Source organism: Physcomitrium patens, chromosome 7 (assembly GCF_059467195.1).
Source record: "Physcomitrium patens ecotype Gransden chromosome 7, ASM5946719v1, whole genome shotgun sequence".
Taxonomy (NCBI): Eukaryota; Viridiplantae; Streptophyta; class Bryopsida; order Funariales; family Funariaceae; genus Physcomitrium; species Physcomitrium patens.
In genome coordinates this window covers 2,337,651-2,357,700 of record NC_143416.1, presented here as the reverse complement: position 1 = coordinate 2,357,700, position 20,050 = coordinate 2,337,651, and the positions used below count along the sequence as shown (strand labels likewise).

The 20,050-nt window shown below is 30.5% G+C and overlaps 1 protein-coding gene across 1 annotated transcript; it reads left to right on the top strand.

Moving 5' to 3' along the window:
- Positions 1 to 1,042: 1,042 nt before the first annotated feature.
- On the top strand, positions 1,043 to 4,534 carry LOC112284213 (cell division cycle protein 27 homolog B). The gene has a single exon (XM_024523814.3). The coding sequence runs from the start codon at positions 1,710 to 1,712 to the stop codon at positions 3,969 to 3,971; it is 2,262 nt and encodes a 753-aa protein (XP_024379582.1). The 5' UTR covers positions 1,043 to 1,709; the 3' UTR covers positions 3,972 to 4,534.
- Positions 4,535 to 20,050: the final 15,516 nt, after the last annotated feature.

Below are 20,050 nucleotides of genomic sequence, written 5' to 3'. Positions count from 1 at the left end.
TTTTAACATGCATTTTAATTTAAAATTTAAAGCATACAATTAGTATGTATAGTATGTAGTTGTACTACGTGTAAAATACAACAAGGTTAAGTTTATATTAAATCTCAATACAACTTGAAAAGTATGCATGTTCCATATATCATGTGCCACTTTTTTAAAAGTTCCATAATTTATTATTATGATTATTATTATTATTATTATTATTTGTTTTTTACTTGGTTTATTTTGTGAGATAGAATATATATTTTTTGCCTTAAAATAATTACTAGTGAATTTTATATGGCACTCGTAGTATATTTGAGTTACACATACATATATTAAAATACAACTATCTTGAATGCGTTTTGCAAGAATATTGAAGGATTGCTCATTTATGTTCACGTTTTGAAAATGATATATTACTTTGAGATGTTTTGTTTTTGTTTTTTGTTTTTTTAAAATAAACACCAATTAATTTAAATATTTTAGAGTTATTCTATTATATTGATGTAACTTATATGCTATGTGCAATAAACAAAGAAAGAAATAAAAATGTAGAAATGATAAAAATAACCTTCTTATTCATAGTTGTGTGAATTGATTGTTACACATTTAACAATAACAAATCTAGTTGCCAATGATTAACCCACCTACCTTGACCACATTACATACACATACACACACATACATTACATCCCCAAGGAATGAAGTTGAATGTTTTGACCTTTTATTGATTCTACCAAGAGTTTACACAAGAGCTCATCATCTTAATTAAAGTGGCGAATCATGTTTTATAGAATCAGATTAGGTGTTCATTTTATGATTATCCCCACTACGATGAAATATTACAATTCAACTACACAACAACCAAGCCTCAGTCAAATCACAAAACCCAATGTCCCAAGTTCCAAACCCTAAACTCTAAAACTATCTAGACACTCACCAGAAGGTATGAGACAGCAAAGGTATATACGCGACCCATATATTATTCGTATGTACATAGAGGGAACGACGCGACGGGGAACAAGCAAGGGAACTTGAGGTGGGCGGGACTGCCCAGCTTTCAAACTCGTTTCCAGCCATCGCGCGTCAGGTTTGGCGGTGTGGCTCAATCGCACTCTTTCGCTCTCTGGCTCGCATTTGAAGTTGCAGCTGCTACAACAGACGTCGAAGTCGCGCAAATCGGAGAAAACACTGTAGGACTTTAACTACGGCACACGGCGTGTGTGACAGCGCGTTAGAATTGGCGCTTCGATTGACGCAGGTTTTGGGCAACGGGCCGATTTTTCGGGGGGTTTTGGGGGGTTGGAAGTTGGGGGGATCTTGTGGAGTGGTGGATTGGGGCGATGATAGAGTTGGAATGTGTGTGGCCGCTTCGATGTCGCTCTGAGAGGAGCGTATTGTGAGCAGGAACACGAGACGGCACGTGAGGCGTTGGTTTTGGGGTGTTCGAACGAATTCTCTGTGAGTCTTTTTTTTTTTTTTTTTTTTTTTTTTCTGTTTGGTCGTCGTTTTTGTTGTTCCACGCAACGCGAATCAAACGGAAACTGCATTTTCGAATCCTGGAGCGTGTGAAGGCGAAGCATCGGGCTTGGGATGGTACTCCAGGGCCCGTCGTGGCTGGATCTTCAGTTGCAGTTGGAGCAGGGCGATTAATGGAGGCGGAGAGGTCGATTGATGTAAAATTAGGGTTTGACGATAGGGTTTTGTGGGTTTAGAGAGCTGGGAGGATGGAGAATTATCTGCACGAGTGTGTTCGGTCGTCTTTGCGTGCGTACTTGTACGCGAATGCTACATTCCTGTGTGAGCGCTTGTGTGCGGAGTTTCCCTCGGAGAGTAATGTGCACTTGCTGGCAACGTGCTATTTCCGGAGCAACAAGGCACACCAGGCTTATCATGTTCTGAAAGGTACCAAATCGCGGCAATGTCGATACCTATTTGCACTGGCGTGCATGGAGATGCAAAATTTGGAAGAGGCGGAAGCGGCATTGTTAAGTTCATTGGAACCAGGTGCTGAGTCGCAGCCCAGTTCAGCAGCGAGCTATTATCTACTGGGCGTCATTTGCAAGCAGTCGGATCGAAGGCAGGGAGCAATTGGGCATTACACGCAAGCGTTGTCTCTGGATCCGTTTCTTTGGTCTGCATACGAGGATTTGTGTGGCCTTGGAGCGGAAGAGGAAGCTGCCTCCGTGTTCAGCGATGCAGCAAGTTTTCAGCTACAGAAAGTTGAGTTCCTCGGGCAATTGAATGCGATGCAGAATGAGCATGATGATAATGATTATTCGCTTCGTACCCCTGTGTCCAGCAATGGCAGCCCTAAGCATAGGAGGCTGCATTCCGGTGGTGCTGTTAGCGATGCAGGGAGTGCGTTCATGACTCCAACGTCCGAGGGTATGTGTACCCCTGCGCCTGTTCCGAACTTAGGGTTGGGACTTCCAGGACCGGGTCGTAGTACCAACCCGAGTGCTAGCCCTGCGGGAGGGGGAGCAGGTGAGGGAGTTGGAAGAGGAGGTGGAGGGACAGTTGGGTATGCGCAGCAGCGACGGAAGTTTGTTGATCCCGATGGAAAATTTCGTAAGAGCTTGCGATCGCTTTCCATGCGCCCAGGGTACACCCAAATACCTGGAAGGCTCTTCGAGCAGGGGGCACCTAGAAGGAGTACAAGGTTGAACATGAGTGGAGACTGTAATGCTGCACAGGCACAGCAACCTTGCACTACGAGTAATGTAGGCGCCACCACGATGGGGTCAGGAGCCAATGCTGGAGGAGTTGTTGCGCCCGTGAGAGGCGGAGGTACCGGAGTCACGCCCTCGCGGATAACCATATCTCGGAAGCAAGCTGTGGGCATTAGCGTGGACGATGGTAGGAAACTGTTTGACAGCTTCGAGGTTTCTGGAGGCGTGGACGAGGGGCTGAGTAATTCCAAATTGGAAGGTGCGGAAGAGGAGGCACCACTGTCAGCTCGATGCATCTCGCGTGGAGCTTCGGAATTATTCCAGCTGTTACGGATTTTGGGGGAAGGGTATCGTCATCTGTGCATGCTTCGTTGCCAAGAAGCTGTTCAAAGCTTTTCCAAGCTACCTCAACAGCATTTTGCGACTGCCTGGGTGCTTTGTCAAGTGGGAAGAGCGTACTTGGAAATGGTTAATTATGCTGAGGCGGAGCGTGTATACAGCTGGGCGCGACGTGTCTCCCCACACTGCTCAGAGGGAATGGACATGTATTCAACAGCGCTTTATCATATGAAGAAAGATGTGCAGTTGAGTTATTTAGCACAAGATGCCGTTGCTATGGACCGGTTGTCGCCGCAGGCATGGTGTGTGATGGGGAACTGTTTTAGTTTGCAGAAGGATCACGAAACTGCATTGAAGTTCTTCCAACGAGCTCTTCAGTTAGATCCGAATTTCACTTACGCACATACTCTTTGTGGGCACGAATATGTAGCGATGGAAGATTTTGAGGAGGGTCTCACCTGCTACCGCAAAGCTATTCGGCTCGATTCCCGTCATTACAATGCTTGGTATGGACTGGGTACTATCTACTTTCGGCAAGAGAAGTATGAGCTAGCTGAGTACCACTTTCGAAGAGCTCTCTTCGTGAATTCCCGCTCTTCGGTGTTGCATTGCTATCTGGGCATGGCATTGCATGCACTGAAGAAGAATGGCGAAGCTTTGGCTTTGTTGGAGCAAGCAATAGTTGCAGACCCGAAAAACCCTCTCCCAAAGTTTCAAAGAGCCAATGTGTTGATGAGCGAGGGACGTTGCCATGAGGCGCTGGCAGAGCTGGAGGAGCTGAAGGAACTAGCTCCACGGGAGAGTAGTGTCTTCTTTCTGATGGGTCGAATATACAAGCGATTAGACATGCTAGAACGTGCTATCCATCATTTTTGCATTGCTCTAGACTTGAAGCCATCGGCTACGGACGTGAATCTAATTAAGACAGCCATCGAGAAGTTGCCAATTGCAGATGATCTCGAGGTTGAGAATTTGTAGCCTTATTTCAGCCTCCTCGCCTGGCTGTTGCGAAAGACCTGTTGACTTGAGAACTGTTTGGTCTTGGAGCACCTGTACATTGTGTTCATCTTTTATTCTGGCCTGGAGCTGCTGTTTAGCATGTGGCAGTTCTGCTTGTTGTTCAAATCAGAGAACGACGAGTTCACTTCCAGGCCACCTTGATTTATTTGGCTCGTCTATATTCCCAGCCATATCAACTGAATCCTCACTTTGGCCGTTCAGACAGCTAGCTTGCTTGTTTGCGTTAGACCGTTCACACTTTAACTAGGGTGGAGAGTTGTATGCTTATGTTACACTAGTTAGAAAAAGTTGAACTGGGAGGTGCCTTTTGTTTCTGACCTCTCTCATGAATATCTTTGGACTGGGTGACACTTGGTGAGTTGTTTACTTGATGATAGTAGAGATATGGAGTGTTCAGGTACATTTAGAAGAATTAGTCATGGACTTGCCCAAAATATCTGATGTTTGGATTCAAGTTTCATTTTCTGTGGTAATGTTTTTGAATCTCAGAGGTTTGTTGGCAAGACTGAGTTGCGAGTTTACTTGTACAGCTCTATCGCATCACTTTTTTAGAAATTTAGAAGAATGGTTTTAGCACATTTAAAAGCTTCTGGTTGGATCATACTTTTTTTGAAGAAAGTTTAATCAGTGTTTTTAAGGATGTACATGTGATCCACTTATTTAATTAGAACTAAAGAAACCAAAGCTTTATTCTCAAAATTGTAGAAAATAGTATGCTAGGTTCCATGGTGCACAGAATGAATTGCTATAATGTATTATGTATCATGAAAAGATTTATATCTTGAAAAATTATAAATTCAGTCAAATATGTTATGTAGGACATTCAAATTTGTAAATTTGAAAATTTAAATGAGGAGAATCAATATGTATGTAAGGCAAGAATGTGTTTATGATAATAAAATTGGCATGCTTTATTTTGTTTCAAAGAACACAAAATCATCATTTGTTTGTATCTATGCAATGTTAAGATATCTTTCTTATTTATAAGTCATAATACATATAAATTGTATGGCACACAAGTTTCTCATTGTAAGGTCAAGTGAGAATTTATAATCTAAAGACTAGTTAAAACAAATACTTTATATGTGTTATATGCATTGTCATACCATTTGCATGGTTGATAAAACTAAAAATAGCCATATATACATTCCACACTAAACAAATTGTAGTGATCACCACATTACCATTACATCTACATGGATTGTGACAACAAGCCACAACCACTTTACATAGCACATGGCTTGAGTAGCATGTCTCAACCACACACTTACAATATGTAATTGAAATATAATCTACAACTGTAATATCAACAAGTAATGACTAAATCCATAAGTTACACAAATAAAGAAGATTTATTGAAGAGAAATAAATATCCAAGACTTGAACTAGACTCAAAATATAGTAAGTGGATAAAAATATCTACTTGATTCCTTTACCTATGTTGAATCTCCTTTGACATTAGCAAACCTCTTCATATCTAATTCATGAGGTGAAAAGATAATTTAAATGAAAACTATTACATGTATTTTAAATATCCACCATTCTTGACACACTTTAGATATGACCAATCTCTAGTTAGAATTGCTTCTAGTGGTGGATTCAAACTATCCATTTACCACATTGTGGAATAAACATCATAAAAAACCATTTTGGCAATGCCTTGAGTACTTCTACATAATGTATACTTTAACCTAGCTAAAATATATAATAACTTGGTGTCAATTCTACCATCTACATGTCGCAAATGACATAGTGTGCAATTCTATCATAACCTTTTAAGAGCAAGATTCTTAACTTGAGAATCTCTAATATATGTAAAATTACATGTCATATTGTTACATCCACAATATTTGGTGCAATTTGTTGTGGGCAGACATATTCTCTCAAAAAAAACATTTATGCTCGTGGTTTATAGTTCCTTTTTTAAAATTATAGCATATATAAAAAAAAATACTATAATATAAGTTGAATATATTTGATATATTTGACGAGTCTAATTTAATGGAATCTAATTATAAAAATAATATAATTAAAAAAATTATAAATAATTTAAATAGAATCTTTCAACATTATATAATAATTAAACTCTTTAAGGATCCTAGAATTACTCATTTATATAAGTCTACTTATTACTTACAAATCCTTGCACTCATATTTGGATTATCCATATTAACTACAAAAATTTCAACATTTCTTTTGATAACTATATGTAATACCAAATCCTTGCCATACAATAAAAAATAAGGTTAAAATGATGCTAGTGAGGCTTCTTATCAATTCTTTGGTCTATTGCAAATAAAAGCAATTATAAATCCCAATTTCTATGATCACTTTTTTAAAAATTGTATTTTCAAAGCCCTCTTTTGATTGTTTATACTATGAATTTTACCAAACTATTTGCTTATCAATGGATTCTTGAAGTTGTTCTATGATCAAACATTGCTTACTCACATAAGGTTTGATATTTTTTAGGAATACTCTTCTTTGATTTGTCAAAATCTTTGTTTGAGCTCCAAATCAACTTAATACTTTCTTCAAGAAAACATATGCATTTCTTTTACTAAACTTATCAAACAAAGGCACCACTTCTAACAACTTAAAAAAATTCTCAATTATCACCAATATATACTTATTGTATCAACATGTAGTTTGTAACAGACTTGCAAAGTCTAAACTTTATCTATAATATAAATACAATTATAAATTTTGTAATTATATTATTTTTATAATTTCTACATATTTTTTAAAGTCTAATTACCATAAGTATCTTTTTTAGTTAACTTAATTATAGTAGATGTATACTCATAATTTACTTGTAGAAATTCTACCAACTTGGTTTCAAATAATTTCAATATACAATCTCAAAGTATCTTTCCTTTTATCATGTTATATTTATAAGATTTGCAATAAATAAGAGCATCATCAATAAAATAAATTTTCATTGTTTGATCATTAAGTATAGAACTAATTGGTATTGAATCTCACTTGGAATAGTCCTTATTTGCTTCAAATCTACCATTCTATATTTTTCTTCTACATATAAAAGATTCTACAATTCTTCTAATTAATATGCTACTTCTATCTTATAAAAATATTTCATTAACTTTGATCAATAAGCTCATAATTCATTATGTTAAATTCACAAGATACCAATGTTTTAGTGAACTTTGTCTCTATGAATTAGTAGGGTTTGTAAATTGCTGTTTTATTTTCTAATCCTTCAAGAATTTTTATATTGCTCCATAATTTCCATGCATAAAGAACCATTATGTCTTTATCTTTAAATATCAAACACATTTTTCTAATTATAGATGATTTCACTATTAGAATATTCATCTTTTATACATCCATATGACTTATTAAACTAGAAGTCAACCTCTTTTCTTCTACCATAACTAATGTTATTATATATGTGAGATAATTTAAATCCATAGCTTGACCAATCAATATTATTTTTTTGAGGTTCTAAAATATCTTGTAAATATAAGATATTTGTTTAAAAATCCATGGAACTTTTTCTTTCATTAAAATAGACTCTACAATTTTTTCTAAGTTTGTATTTAAAACTAAGCAAAGTATATTATCTTTAAATGCATATGACTTAACTTAGCTAATAAGTCTAAATAATGCTCTATATTGTTGTATTGTAACATGGCTATTGGATTAAAAATAAAATAATAACACAAATAAAAATTAAGAAGATAGTAAAAAAAATTTAGTATTAATTTTACTTTTTTATAAAAATTAAAGTCTATCTACTTTATAAGGCTTAAAATAAGAAAAAAGAATAAATTTAGTAAAAATAATATTATGAGAATATTTAAGTAAAAATAAAGAGTAGCTTTCAAAAAAAATTACTTCAAAGAATTGATGTTAAAAAAGAATTGGTTGTGAGTTAGGATCAAATCTAGACCTTGAGGCATAAAATTGAGTATCTATGATAAATGTGGGGTTATTTTGTTAATGAAAGAGCGGAGTTGGAAAAAAGACTTAATAAAATAACTTTGAGCATTAATTTTGAAGGATTTGAATAGATAGTGGTGTTGTGAGAGGTTTGCAAAATTAGTAATATTTTGAATGAATGAATTTTTTTTAGAATATAAAATAATATCATATTTTAGTGAATTTTTTGAGAATTATAATAGACCTATGGTTGAACATTTGTGGATTTTTAAATACAATTTTAGTAGATGCATGTCAAAAAATTGAACTCAATCAAACAATTAGATCAAAGATTATTAAAATTTAAATAGATTAAGGTTTTAAATTTGGATTTTAAAGATAAGTGAAGGTTTTTATAAATTTGAGCAACTTACTAATTGGATTTAAATAATTTTTTAATAAAATTATAGTTAATTTTAATGTCTAAAATTTATGAATATTTTTAGAGCATTTAATGTTCAAAGATTGACATCAAGGTTGAAGAAAGAAAATGACAAACATTCAAGTGGAGTTTTTTCTTCCAATTTGTAAATTTAGTTTTCTTTAAATTTTGAATGTTTCTCTTTAAATTATAGATTTATAGGTTTAAATTTTTTAAATAAATAATTTAATTAATATTTTTTTGATATTTAAAATCTATTTTAGTATTTTTAGAGATTTTCTTAGAATATATTTAAGATTTAATTAGATTTTTATTGAATTTTTTTCTAATATACTTAAAATTTGACTATAATTTTAATAATTTTGTTAAGATTTTGTTAAAATTTGATTATGCTTTATTAGAATTTGTTTTAGGTTAAATTAATATTTGATTAGAATTTATTAAAATTTACTTAGAAATTGATTAGAATTTGATTATAAAATTTTAGGATTTATTCAAAATTTAATTAGAATTTAATTAAAGTTTATTTTGGATTTGATTAATATTTAATTAGAATTTGATTGAAATTTGATTAACATTTATCTAGGATTTGATTAAGATTTGATAAAAGTTTATTTGAGATTTTTTTAGGATTGTAAAGATTTGACTTGGATTTCTTTAAAGTTTCATTATGATTTCTTTAGATTCTTTTTTGGTTAACTAGGACTTCTTTAGTATTTTTAAGAATTTTTCAGGATTTATTAAAGCTAATTAGAGTGTAATAGGATACTCTTAGGATTTTCTAAGATTGATAAGATTTACTGAGTATATTTGGAAGTTTACTTAGATTGTTGCAAATTGTCAAAAGGTATTTTTTTAACACCTTATGTATTTCTTTGGAATCATGAATCTAACTTCAAGGTAAGAATAAATCCTTCTATAAGTAAATGCCTAATATATTTTTAAGTCTATTCTTACATAATATAATAACAATGTCTACAATAAATCTCACTTATTAAAGTCTTTCTTAAGTCAATAATTTTCATCATTTATAAGTCCTGCAAAGCAATAGATATTAGCCATATTACCAGTAAGAATTCAAATAAATCAAATTGATAGTTGAGCATTGTGTCCATTTCTTATTTTCTATTTTGGCCTATAAAAGATAGTCGTCATTCAAAAGTCTAAAGTAAAATCCATTGAGTACATCACTATAACTGCTACCAAGACTTTGCATTTGTGATTATTGCTTTTATCTTTATGATACTAACATCCATAAAATTATTTTATCAAAGCTTCAAAATAAGTTGTTTTTTGTGATGCTTATAGCTAGTTCCATCCTACCAATTGATGTATTTATGGTCTAAGCATAAATATCTAAGTTGTCATTAGTAAGCTCAAAAATTTTAATTTTTGAAATTCATAGAGGCTGCATTAAACTCAATTTGATCCAATATTGTAACTAAAAATATTAGTTCTTGATACACCATAGTAGCAACATTAAATTTGATGTCAAAAGTCTCTTTATGTCTTTTCTTACTTTTATCTTGATAACATAATGATATCTTCACCTTAAACACCTTTAGCCTAATATGTGATATTATAAAAGATGTCAATATTGTCTCTACAATAATAAGAGAAAATCTTATTTATTGATGTGATTCATCTCTTTGAGGATCTAATGTTTAAGTAATTTTTTATATAAATAAAGATCATTATAGAAAACAGAGCTTTTGACCCAATTCTGTTGATGTAAATAAAGATTGTTATACACTACAGATCTTTTGATTCAATTCTATCCAGTTTCTTCACAAACAATTCCTTGCTCTTAAGTCATGCATGTCTGGTATTGTGAATCCATGCTTACAAACCTTGAACTATGTCACAATGGCCAAAGATTCAATGGTCTCTGACCTGAGAGAGGATATGGGGAGATGAAAGAAGTTACTGCCTCAAACAACAATAATGATATTTGGAATTATGCCAAAGAAGGGACAGATGTTGGTTTGTAGGAATTTCTATTCATTGAGCAATTTAAGCAATTTTTGGAGCAAGTTTTTCTTGCTTGTATTGAATAGACAAAATTTCACCAAATTCTGCATGACTTTGTTGTTGATGGACATGTATGAAAAGTCGAGATGCATGTTTTAGTTTTGGACATTTTTGCAAATACATAGTATGCTCAAGCAGGTTCTCATGGTACCATCAATGAATTTTGCAAGTAAATGTTTGATTATGTGAATAAATACATTTTACTTGTATATGCATAATGGAGTGTATATTCTTTGACATTTGCAAATGTTGCAATTTATTTTATTTTATTTTTAATTCTTGAGCTGATCCATTTGATTGCCACTAATCAAAATATTTTGTTATTAAAAGTGGTAGTGCTGTACTTATTGTATATTAATTTTAAGCCTGTTCAATAAATAAACATTTCTGACTATATGGATCTAGAATAGACTGTTTAAATGAAACTTACTATTCATTCTTAAGAAGTGCTGCTTTTATAGGTGATCTTTTGACTTAACATATGTTGCTTTAATTAAAATGTCAAGGTGTAATTTAAATGGCGTCAACTTCAATCAACTTAAAGCACCTTTTGAATAGGCTTGGTTTCAATATCAGCTAATATCTTTACTTCTTAGATTTAATCTGATACATGTGCTGGTTATTTAACAAAAGAATCATGAAGCTGTAACAACTTTTTAGATAAAATTGACAAAAATAAATTTACTTTGTTTTGCTGAGGTGAAGATTTTATTTTAAAGTTATTAATCTTCTAGAAAGTGTTGTCTTTATTTTAATTAATTTATTTAAATTTTATATTAGTTTAAAAAAATCAAATAGTCTAAAAAATCTATTTTAACACACATTAATTTATAAAATTATTCTACTTACTATTTTCATCTCCTTGCTATATTCAACTAAAACATTGTTAATTGTTTCGAGGTCGCTAATTAGTGTTCTTTTCTACTCTTGCGACCTCAAGTTCTTTGGGGCCAATATTCAGACTTGCGGACGGAGTTGCTGCTCTGCTTTGTTTCTGAGACGGGACCATCGTCTTCCGGTAAGGAGTTGCGGCTAGGTGGTTATTTCGGGGTCCACCGATCGTGGCGTAGGTGCTGCTGTTGAAGATCTCAGAGATGGCACATGTGTGGGTTACCTTCATGCCTTATCAATTGTTTTGGTGGCAGTAGTCGACAAAATCTAGTTCGGGTAGTTGGCGGTAGTGTTGGTGCTTTTTGTGTAGCTTTTGCACCGTGTAAATTGATTGTAGGCTGCCGGTTTGCGTGATCATCTCTGTTCTCAGCAGGTCTCGGTAACAGCACTTCTTGGCTGTTTTCTTCAGAACTAAGAAGACAGTTTAGTAGGTTGTAGCGGTTGATCGTTTTTCATGTTACGGTGTCTAGAACCTTTCCACACATCCGAAGATGAATCTGTGGCTGGTGTGGTGTGAGTTCGTGGACTACATTGTGCTGAGTCGAGAGTTCCGTAGTTTGGGAGCAAGTAACTAGGCTTGGGTATAGCAGTGGTGGAGGGTCGGTACGCAACGCTCTTTGCAGCTTAAGGAGACCTCTACGATTGCCGTGGTTTTCTCGAAAAGGTTTCGTTGACGTCGTTTGTGGCGGGGTACTTGGGTGCACTGCAACTATGTTCCTGATTTTCAGGCAGAATTGCATGAAGGGATTAAGTTGTACACAGGTAGTTGGTAGTCACAAGAGGTGATGATTCTTGACCATGACCTTGGGATGTGTTCGTAGGAACTGTGGTGTTAAATATCATTATTTACAGGAATTCGGTAGCTGGGTTGTCTTGAAACGTTGGTTGGCTCATTTGGCATAGGGATCAGTTTGTTGCTGTTTCGTGACAAAATTTTGACCTCACATGATTGATGATTTCCGCAACGATGACTTTGTCTCACATGTCCGGCTCTGTCTTTTTAGCATCACTGTATTCTAGGACTGAAATCGTTGTCAATTCTGATTCATTCGTAAACGGCAGCTTAGGTTGCTAATTTCCGTGTTCCTGTCGGCAGTTAGTATCAATTGGTTTCACAAGTATAAGTAAGCATCATTTTATTTATCGTCGATGAGTGACTTGGTCCGTTGTTTTTGAAAGTGTGGTACTAATGCTGGTACCTAAAACTGCCGAAGATTGTTCACCGGGCTGTGAAATACAAAATTTGTCTAGGAAGTAGGTTTGATGAAGGGATCTTGAAGAATATCTGTTTGTGAAGCAGATAACTTGAACGGTTAAATCTTACTTCGTACAACACATGTAACAACATGGGATGGTCGTGAGGTCATTGTTGAGTTTAGAATATGATTCTTGTATCTGATAACTCACCATTTTGTCGTTTTCACGTTGAGGAAAATGTGGGCTTGAAGTATCCTATATCATAACATTTTGAATTAGATTGAAGAGTGTTTGGAAAATGATGTGTTTGGACAATGATGGTTGACCTGTTGTATATGATGTAGGCAAATATTTGTGCAACTTTCTCCAAGATCAGGGATCTATCGTTGAAGATGAAGTTATTGGAATTAGAGGTTGAAGACATCCATGATGTAGTTGATGATTGCTTCAATCCAAATCAATGCATTAACTTGTTGGTTAATTTACAAAAAGCTTTGTAAGAAGTACAAATCATTATTGGAAGATTTGTCACAAATTGTTTTATGAAGTAATGATGTTGGTTAAAAGTTGTTTTGAAACTTGGCAAGAAGTTGTGTTGATGCAAAGAAAAACAAAAGAGACTTTTGAAAAATTGCTATTGGAATTAAAATGGTTTCATGACATGATTTATGAAATTAGCTCAAAAAAAGAATTATGTGAAAAATTAGATCTTACAAAAAAATAGTTTGATCCATATAATTGGAATGAAGTTAAGGATGATGAAGACCAATTATATGAATATCTAAGAAAAAGTCAACAATTTTTTTTTGACTTGCTCAAAAGATTACAAGCCAATTAAGTACATTATACAATGATAGAGTTGCATTAGGAATTTTGAAAATGGAACAACAATTGGAGTAGAATTTTTTATAGATCTTTTTATATCAATCTTTAGAAATGATATTGAAGCCATTTTGTATCAAAGCCATTTTATGAATGTTTTTGTCACAATATGGTTAGGCCTTAAAACAATTACAGCTATATTGAAGAAGTTATGGCTTGATAGATGTGAGAATTTAGAAGACATGCCATTAGGTTTGAAGACACTATCAATATTAGAGTATTCAGATGTTCAACATTTTAAGAAAATAAATTTTGGTAATGATGCATTTGATGCTTTTGTTTCTTTAAAAATACTATACTTCAATAATTGCTTAAATTTAAAGGAGGTATCTAAAAGATTTAACAACCTTACATCTCTTTAAGAACTTAGTTTTCAAAATTGCAAGTACTTGAAAAACCATCTATGCTATGTTTGAGGGCATAATAAATTTAAAGAAGTTATGATTTGGTGTATCTAAAAATTTAAAAGACATGCCATAGGGTTTGAAGATACTATCATCATTGGAATATTTAAATTTTTAAGATTATAAGAAAATGAAGTTTAATGATGATGCATTTGATGTTGTGGTTTCTTTACAAGTATTATAATTAGATGGTTGCTTGCACTTGAGAGAGGTGTCTAAAGGATTTGACAACCTCACATCTCTTTAAGTATTTAGTTTTCATAATTGTAAGAACTTGAAAACCATCCATTCTACGTTTGAAGGCGTGAAAAATTATGACCAATATTTATACCTCTCAAGGTAATTAATTAATAATTCTAACATCTCTTTATATTTCTAAAACTTCTTTTAGTAAAATTCTTTAAACATTCTTTAATTAATATAAGACCTATGTACAAAACAAATATAGATTATTATTGAATTCAAATGATACTAGAATAATCTTTATTCTATAAATTTTTGATATTATATAAATAATTATATTTTTAGTTTTTTTTTTCTTTTTATATCAATTTATAATTTATATCACAATCCAAAATAATAAATGCTTTTAATACATGTCAATGCAATCATCTACTTTTCCACATGTCTCTTTTACTTGACATAACCAAAAAATAAACATGCAAAAGGATTTTTTTTTTTTACAATATCAACGTGATTTTTCATTCAACACGAAGATGTACAACTTATGACTTCTAAATCTTCAATTCTATTATAAAAGTGTACATTTATGCAATAAGATAAAAATAACATACTATAATAAGTATAATATTCTATTAATATATCTCACATCATCTAAATTGACCTTGAAGCTCTTCACAATCACAATAAAAATCAAAATTAAATTAATAAAATAAATAATCAATTAACACTTATTTCTAATATTTAAAAAATTAGGATTTTTTAATAATTTTTTTCATCATTTTTTATATTTATTTGAGATATTTCATTATTCACTTGTTAATATTAATTTATTAAGTTGATTTTCAAAATATTTTTGTATTTTAATAATTTCATCTTTGTAATGTCTTAAGATTGTTAATAAACAAAAGAAAAAAATAGAAAAAAGACTAATTTTAAAAAATACATAAAATAATTTATAAGCTTTATTAAATAAGAATAAAATATCTAAAGAAGTAATAATGATTAAATTATAATATCTAAATGCATGTATATATATATATATATATATATATATATATATATATATATATATATATATATATATATATATATATATATATATATATATATATATATATATATATATATATATAATAAATAAATTATAAATTTAAATAAATTAAGTTTTAAATTACTTTATTTAAATAATAATATTTGGATTTTTTTTCTAATAAAAAATATCTAAAAAATAAAAATAAAAATATTTTATATCTTTTTAAATTTAATTCTAAAAAATTCTAATCTAATAAAAATATATATTATCATGGAATATAGTATCATGTAACAAATCTTATCAAACAGGTGTAAACTAATTTATTTCAATAGAATTTACTTATTTAATACCTAATTATTATATTTATTTTATATATGTATATTTTTTAATGCATAATTTTTTTATTTTTTATTTTTTTTATGATCCTAATCTAGAGTATCATGGATAGGTTGAAATCAACATTATGGCAAGAGCATGTAATGAATTGCTAAGTCAAAGTGAGCCATTAGAAATCAATTCCAATACTAGCAAAGATGATTAATATAATAGTGTAAAAGAGTCAAATTGTCCTATTGAGACTCAAGTTGATAATTATAAAGCTCTTAAAATTTTACATTTACAACTAAGAGAATTTTTAGGAGTGGCGAAGTTGGTGAAAGAAGTTGGAGCAATGTGACTAAGAAAAGACAGAGAAGAGGCTGTCAAGGCATTGAAAGGGATAGCTCAAATGGAATTATGGATAAGAAAAGAATGAGAATAGAGAGTAGGATGTTGTTCTTCAAGAATCTTGATGTGGAGAATATCACGAGCATTCAAACAACTTTACAACATGTCAATAACCAACATTTGCAACTACCACTATCAAAAAAATGATTGATCAATATTATCAATGTAAAAAATAATTCTTTATAGAATGATGAGCAAATAAGAGGAGCATTAGCAAAATATGAAGAGCATGGAAGCATCAAAAAAATATCAATAAACCATGATATTCCATATACAACTTTTAGGAAGTGATATTATGGAATGACATCTTTTATTTTAAAAAACGAATTTAAAAGGTGCTAACAATAGAAGAAAAAAATAAGCTTGTGAAGTACATTTTAGCCATAAGTAATAGGGATCTAATTCTCTTGCCTAAAACTTTAAAAATAAAGGTTTTTGAAATAATTAAGATCCAAAGCTTTTTATCCAAAAATAAAATCTTTGATAATAGATGATTAAGTTGGTTTAAAAACTAACACTTGGAGCTCATGGTGTGAGTAGCATAAGCTCTTGCATCTTTTAAAACAAACATATTATGCAAAAAAATGTATAGAGCTTCTATGATAATCTAAGTGGATTATATATATTGTATGGATATCCTTTAGAAAGGATGTAGAATTGTAATAAGTTTAATGTATAAACAAGAAAAAATAGTAATGTGCTTGTAATAATTCAAAGAGAATCTTATCAAATACATTCTATCATTTTAGATCAAAGAGAATGACTATAAGTATTGATTTATATCAATGCAGCAAGATTTGACTTATTATCTTTTTACATTTTTAAAAGAAAACATTTTCAGCAAAACTACATAGAGCATTGCAAGCTAGATGTGACCATAGCAATGCAACTTAAGGCTTAGATAACAAGTTATTTATTTTTTGCATGGATTTTTTATTTTATTAAGAGCATAAGATAACTAAGTGACATTTTTCTTATTTAAAGACATCTATTAATCCTTGACAAACATGCAAGCTATATTACTATTAAAGTAGAAAGACTAACATAAAATACAAGATTAGACATTCTAATCATATCATCTTATATATTACATGCAATACAGCTTCTAGATACATGTGTATTTGGACCATTCAAGAAATATTTCAAAGAATATCAAGATTATTATATTGCCAAAAACCTAAATTAAATTATAAAAAAATAAACTTTTGCATATTAAATGTCCTTGAATTTGAAACATGCTTTTATAGTAAACAATATTATCAAATATTTTAGCTCAATTGGTATCTTTTTACTTCTCTGAATAATAATAGAAAATCACACAGGTCCAAAAAAAACATACATACAATCAATATAAGAAGTTGAACAAGGTAAAAACAATGCAATTGGAAATTCTCCAAAAAAGAAGGTAGTAGCATGGAATCAATTAGTAAAGACATACCTATCTTGTTAGTTTATGATATTGTAATAGATTTGGAGTTGGCTCCAAATTCTATCACTTAACATTTTTTTTCTTGATGCAATGTGGTAAATTTGGAGTTGATAGATCAGATCTCACATATTCTAATCTAGAATCCATAACTTACCTCTTAATCTTACCCATCATTATAAATACATTCAATCTAAGGAAATGCAATTTGGATCTTACAGTAAAATTTTCTAAATCATTAATACAAATCTTGAAGGCACATATGAATACTATGTAATAAATACAATATCAAAATCTTAAACTACAAATGTAGAAAGAAAGAATACAAAATTCAACTTTAGTACTTAAAATATATAAGATTAGTAGATTTGAAAAAGAAGATGTCATGGATATACATATTTATTTTAATATTTACCTATATGATTAAATAAAAATAGATAAAAGCAAATTTATTTTATAATATTTTTTAGAAAAGCTTCTTAGAAGCTTTATAGATGCTGCTTTGATTTTATATGTATTTGTAGTTGATGGTAGGTTAGAAGCTTAGTCAACAAGTTAATCACATATTGGTAGCTTAAGAAATAAGTTAATTATGTGGCATTTATATAAAAAACTTGCCTTGCAAGTTTTGATACATATCTTGCAAAGTCAACACATTTTTGAGGTCCTATAGGACATTGTCAAGTAGCTCTTAGTTAAGAGTATATATGGAGGTAAGACTAAAACCTTCTTTATTCTTGTCAATGCTTTTCTAGTCCTTAGTCTTGTTTCAAGTCTCTCTAATCTTCTTATCTTTGGCAATAGCTATTCTAGTTTAATATATTACTATCTTTAAGAATTTTTTTTGTCTTTTTCAATAACATAAGAGTATATTGAATATTTATTTTTTTTGAGATTCACATCCTTGACAATTTGATAAGAGCCCTAATTCATTGTTCTTATCTTGTTTTAAAAGTGAATGGATTATTCTATTTTTATTATTTCTATTATTGACTATCTTCTTTTAAATAAACAATTTAATTTTCTAATACTAATTTTTTTCTTAAAGAGAGTAGATTATCCTTCTTTGTTGGAATTTTTATTTAATATTATAGATTGAAAATTACCCTTTTTTTATTTGACTTGTAGATTTATTAAGTTATTTAAAATAGAATGAAAAATCATGGATATTAAACTTGGCAGAAGTGAAAATATATTTGCAACTAATAGTGATCTTTAAGAACTTATCAACACTCTTAGGATAGAAATTTCATGCATCACGAGTACCAATCATAGAAATACTAATCTTATATCTATAGAAGAAGTTGAGAAGCTATTTCAAGAAGTTGTACAATTGAAAAAAACAAATAAATTAATCTCACAATTAAATCTAGGAAATTTTGCTTCTACAAGTAAGATAAGGATAAAGATTAGTATGCCTAAGAAGTTTATTAGAATAAGATCAAAATTTTAAGGATTTTTGCAATAAGTCAAGCTCTATCTAAAGTTTCATCTTTTCTAATATCTTGATAGATTTACTCAAGTTGGATTCATATGCGCATTTCTATCTAGAAGTGCTTTCTTTTGGTTTGCACCTTTGATAGAAAAGGATTTATGACTCTTTTATGATTTGAATTTATTCCTAGAAGTGTTTATGGCCACATTTGGAGAAAGTGATCAAAAAAGAATAACAAAGACCAAGCTCTTATCTTTAGAACAAGAATCATAATCAACCACTATATATGTTGTTGAATTTAAAAACCTTGCTTGTGATGTGAATTAGAATGAAAAAATCTTTATTAATCAATTTTAATATGATTTGAAGGATAATATTAAAGATTTTTTTATTAACAATGCCAAAAGTAAAATCTTTAGAATAATTTATTACTTTAGCCATTCTATGCAATAATTAATGATTTGAAAGAAGTTAAGAATAAAAACTTGGATAGAGAGGATTGAGTCAAGTAATGACAACAACTTCCAAATTTTTAGAAACTTATTTATTAAGGCTAGAACCAATGCAAATTGATATGGTATATTTTAAACTTTTCACAAATTAGAAAAAGATTTGATGGTGTCAAAAAGATTTATGCTTATTTTGTGGAGAAGCTAAATACATTGCTCAATATTATTCAAAGAAAAAATATAATTACATAATGAAGAGTATGATTGCCAAAGAAAAGAATGTATCAAAAAATGAGCTTTTCTAGCTATAATAGGAACTATATAGTTAGAATCTTGTGTAACTCTTAATAAAGATCCTATTCTTTTCTCAAATCTATCACCTTTTTTTATAATAGAATTTTATTTAGGACCAAAAAATCACATAGTCCTAGCTTTGTTAGATTTAGGAGCCTCAATTTGTTTTATAGATAAAGAATTTGTCAAAAAATAAAAGATATTATTAATCAAAAAAACTAGATCTCTACATATAGAAGTCATAGATGGTCATTTGTTGTCTTCTAGAGATATTATTTATAAAAAATTTCTTTTAGATGTAGCAATTAAAGATCATAATAATATAATAATATTTAATATAATAAGATTTTTGTCTGATTTGGTTATTTTTGGATTATCTTGGTTTGAAAAATATAATCTTTATATAAATTGGATTTCTTGTAACCTTGATTTTTTTTGTAGTTTGAACCAAAAATTTTTTAGTGAAGTAAAAATATATATGCCTAGTATATTCAAATTCTTATTAATAGGAACAAGAGCTTTTATGCATGCTACAAAAGGAAGATTATCTTTTGCTATATATACTATGTTTATTTTTTATAGTGAAAACATGTCAAGTGATATTCCTAATCAATATAAAGGTTTTCAAGATTTTTTTGAAAAAAAAAAATATGGATATTCTTCTAAAGCATTGACCTTATGATTATTCAATTGATTTGTAAGAAAGAGCTTAATCACCATTTAGATCCATCTACTGCCTATTTCAGAATGAATTGGCTGCAT

Coding starts and splice junctions, on each gene's coding strand:
- LOC112284213 (XM_024523814.3), top strand. CDS start 1,710: ATGGAGAATTATCTGCACGAGTGTGTTCGGTCGTCTTTGCGTGCGTAC.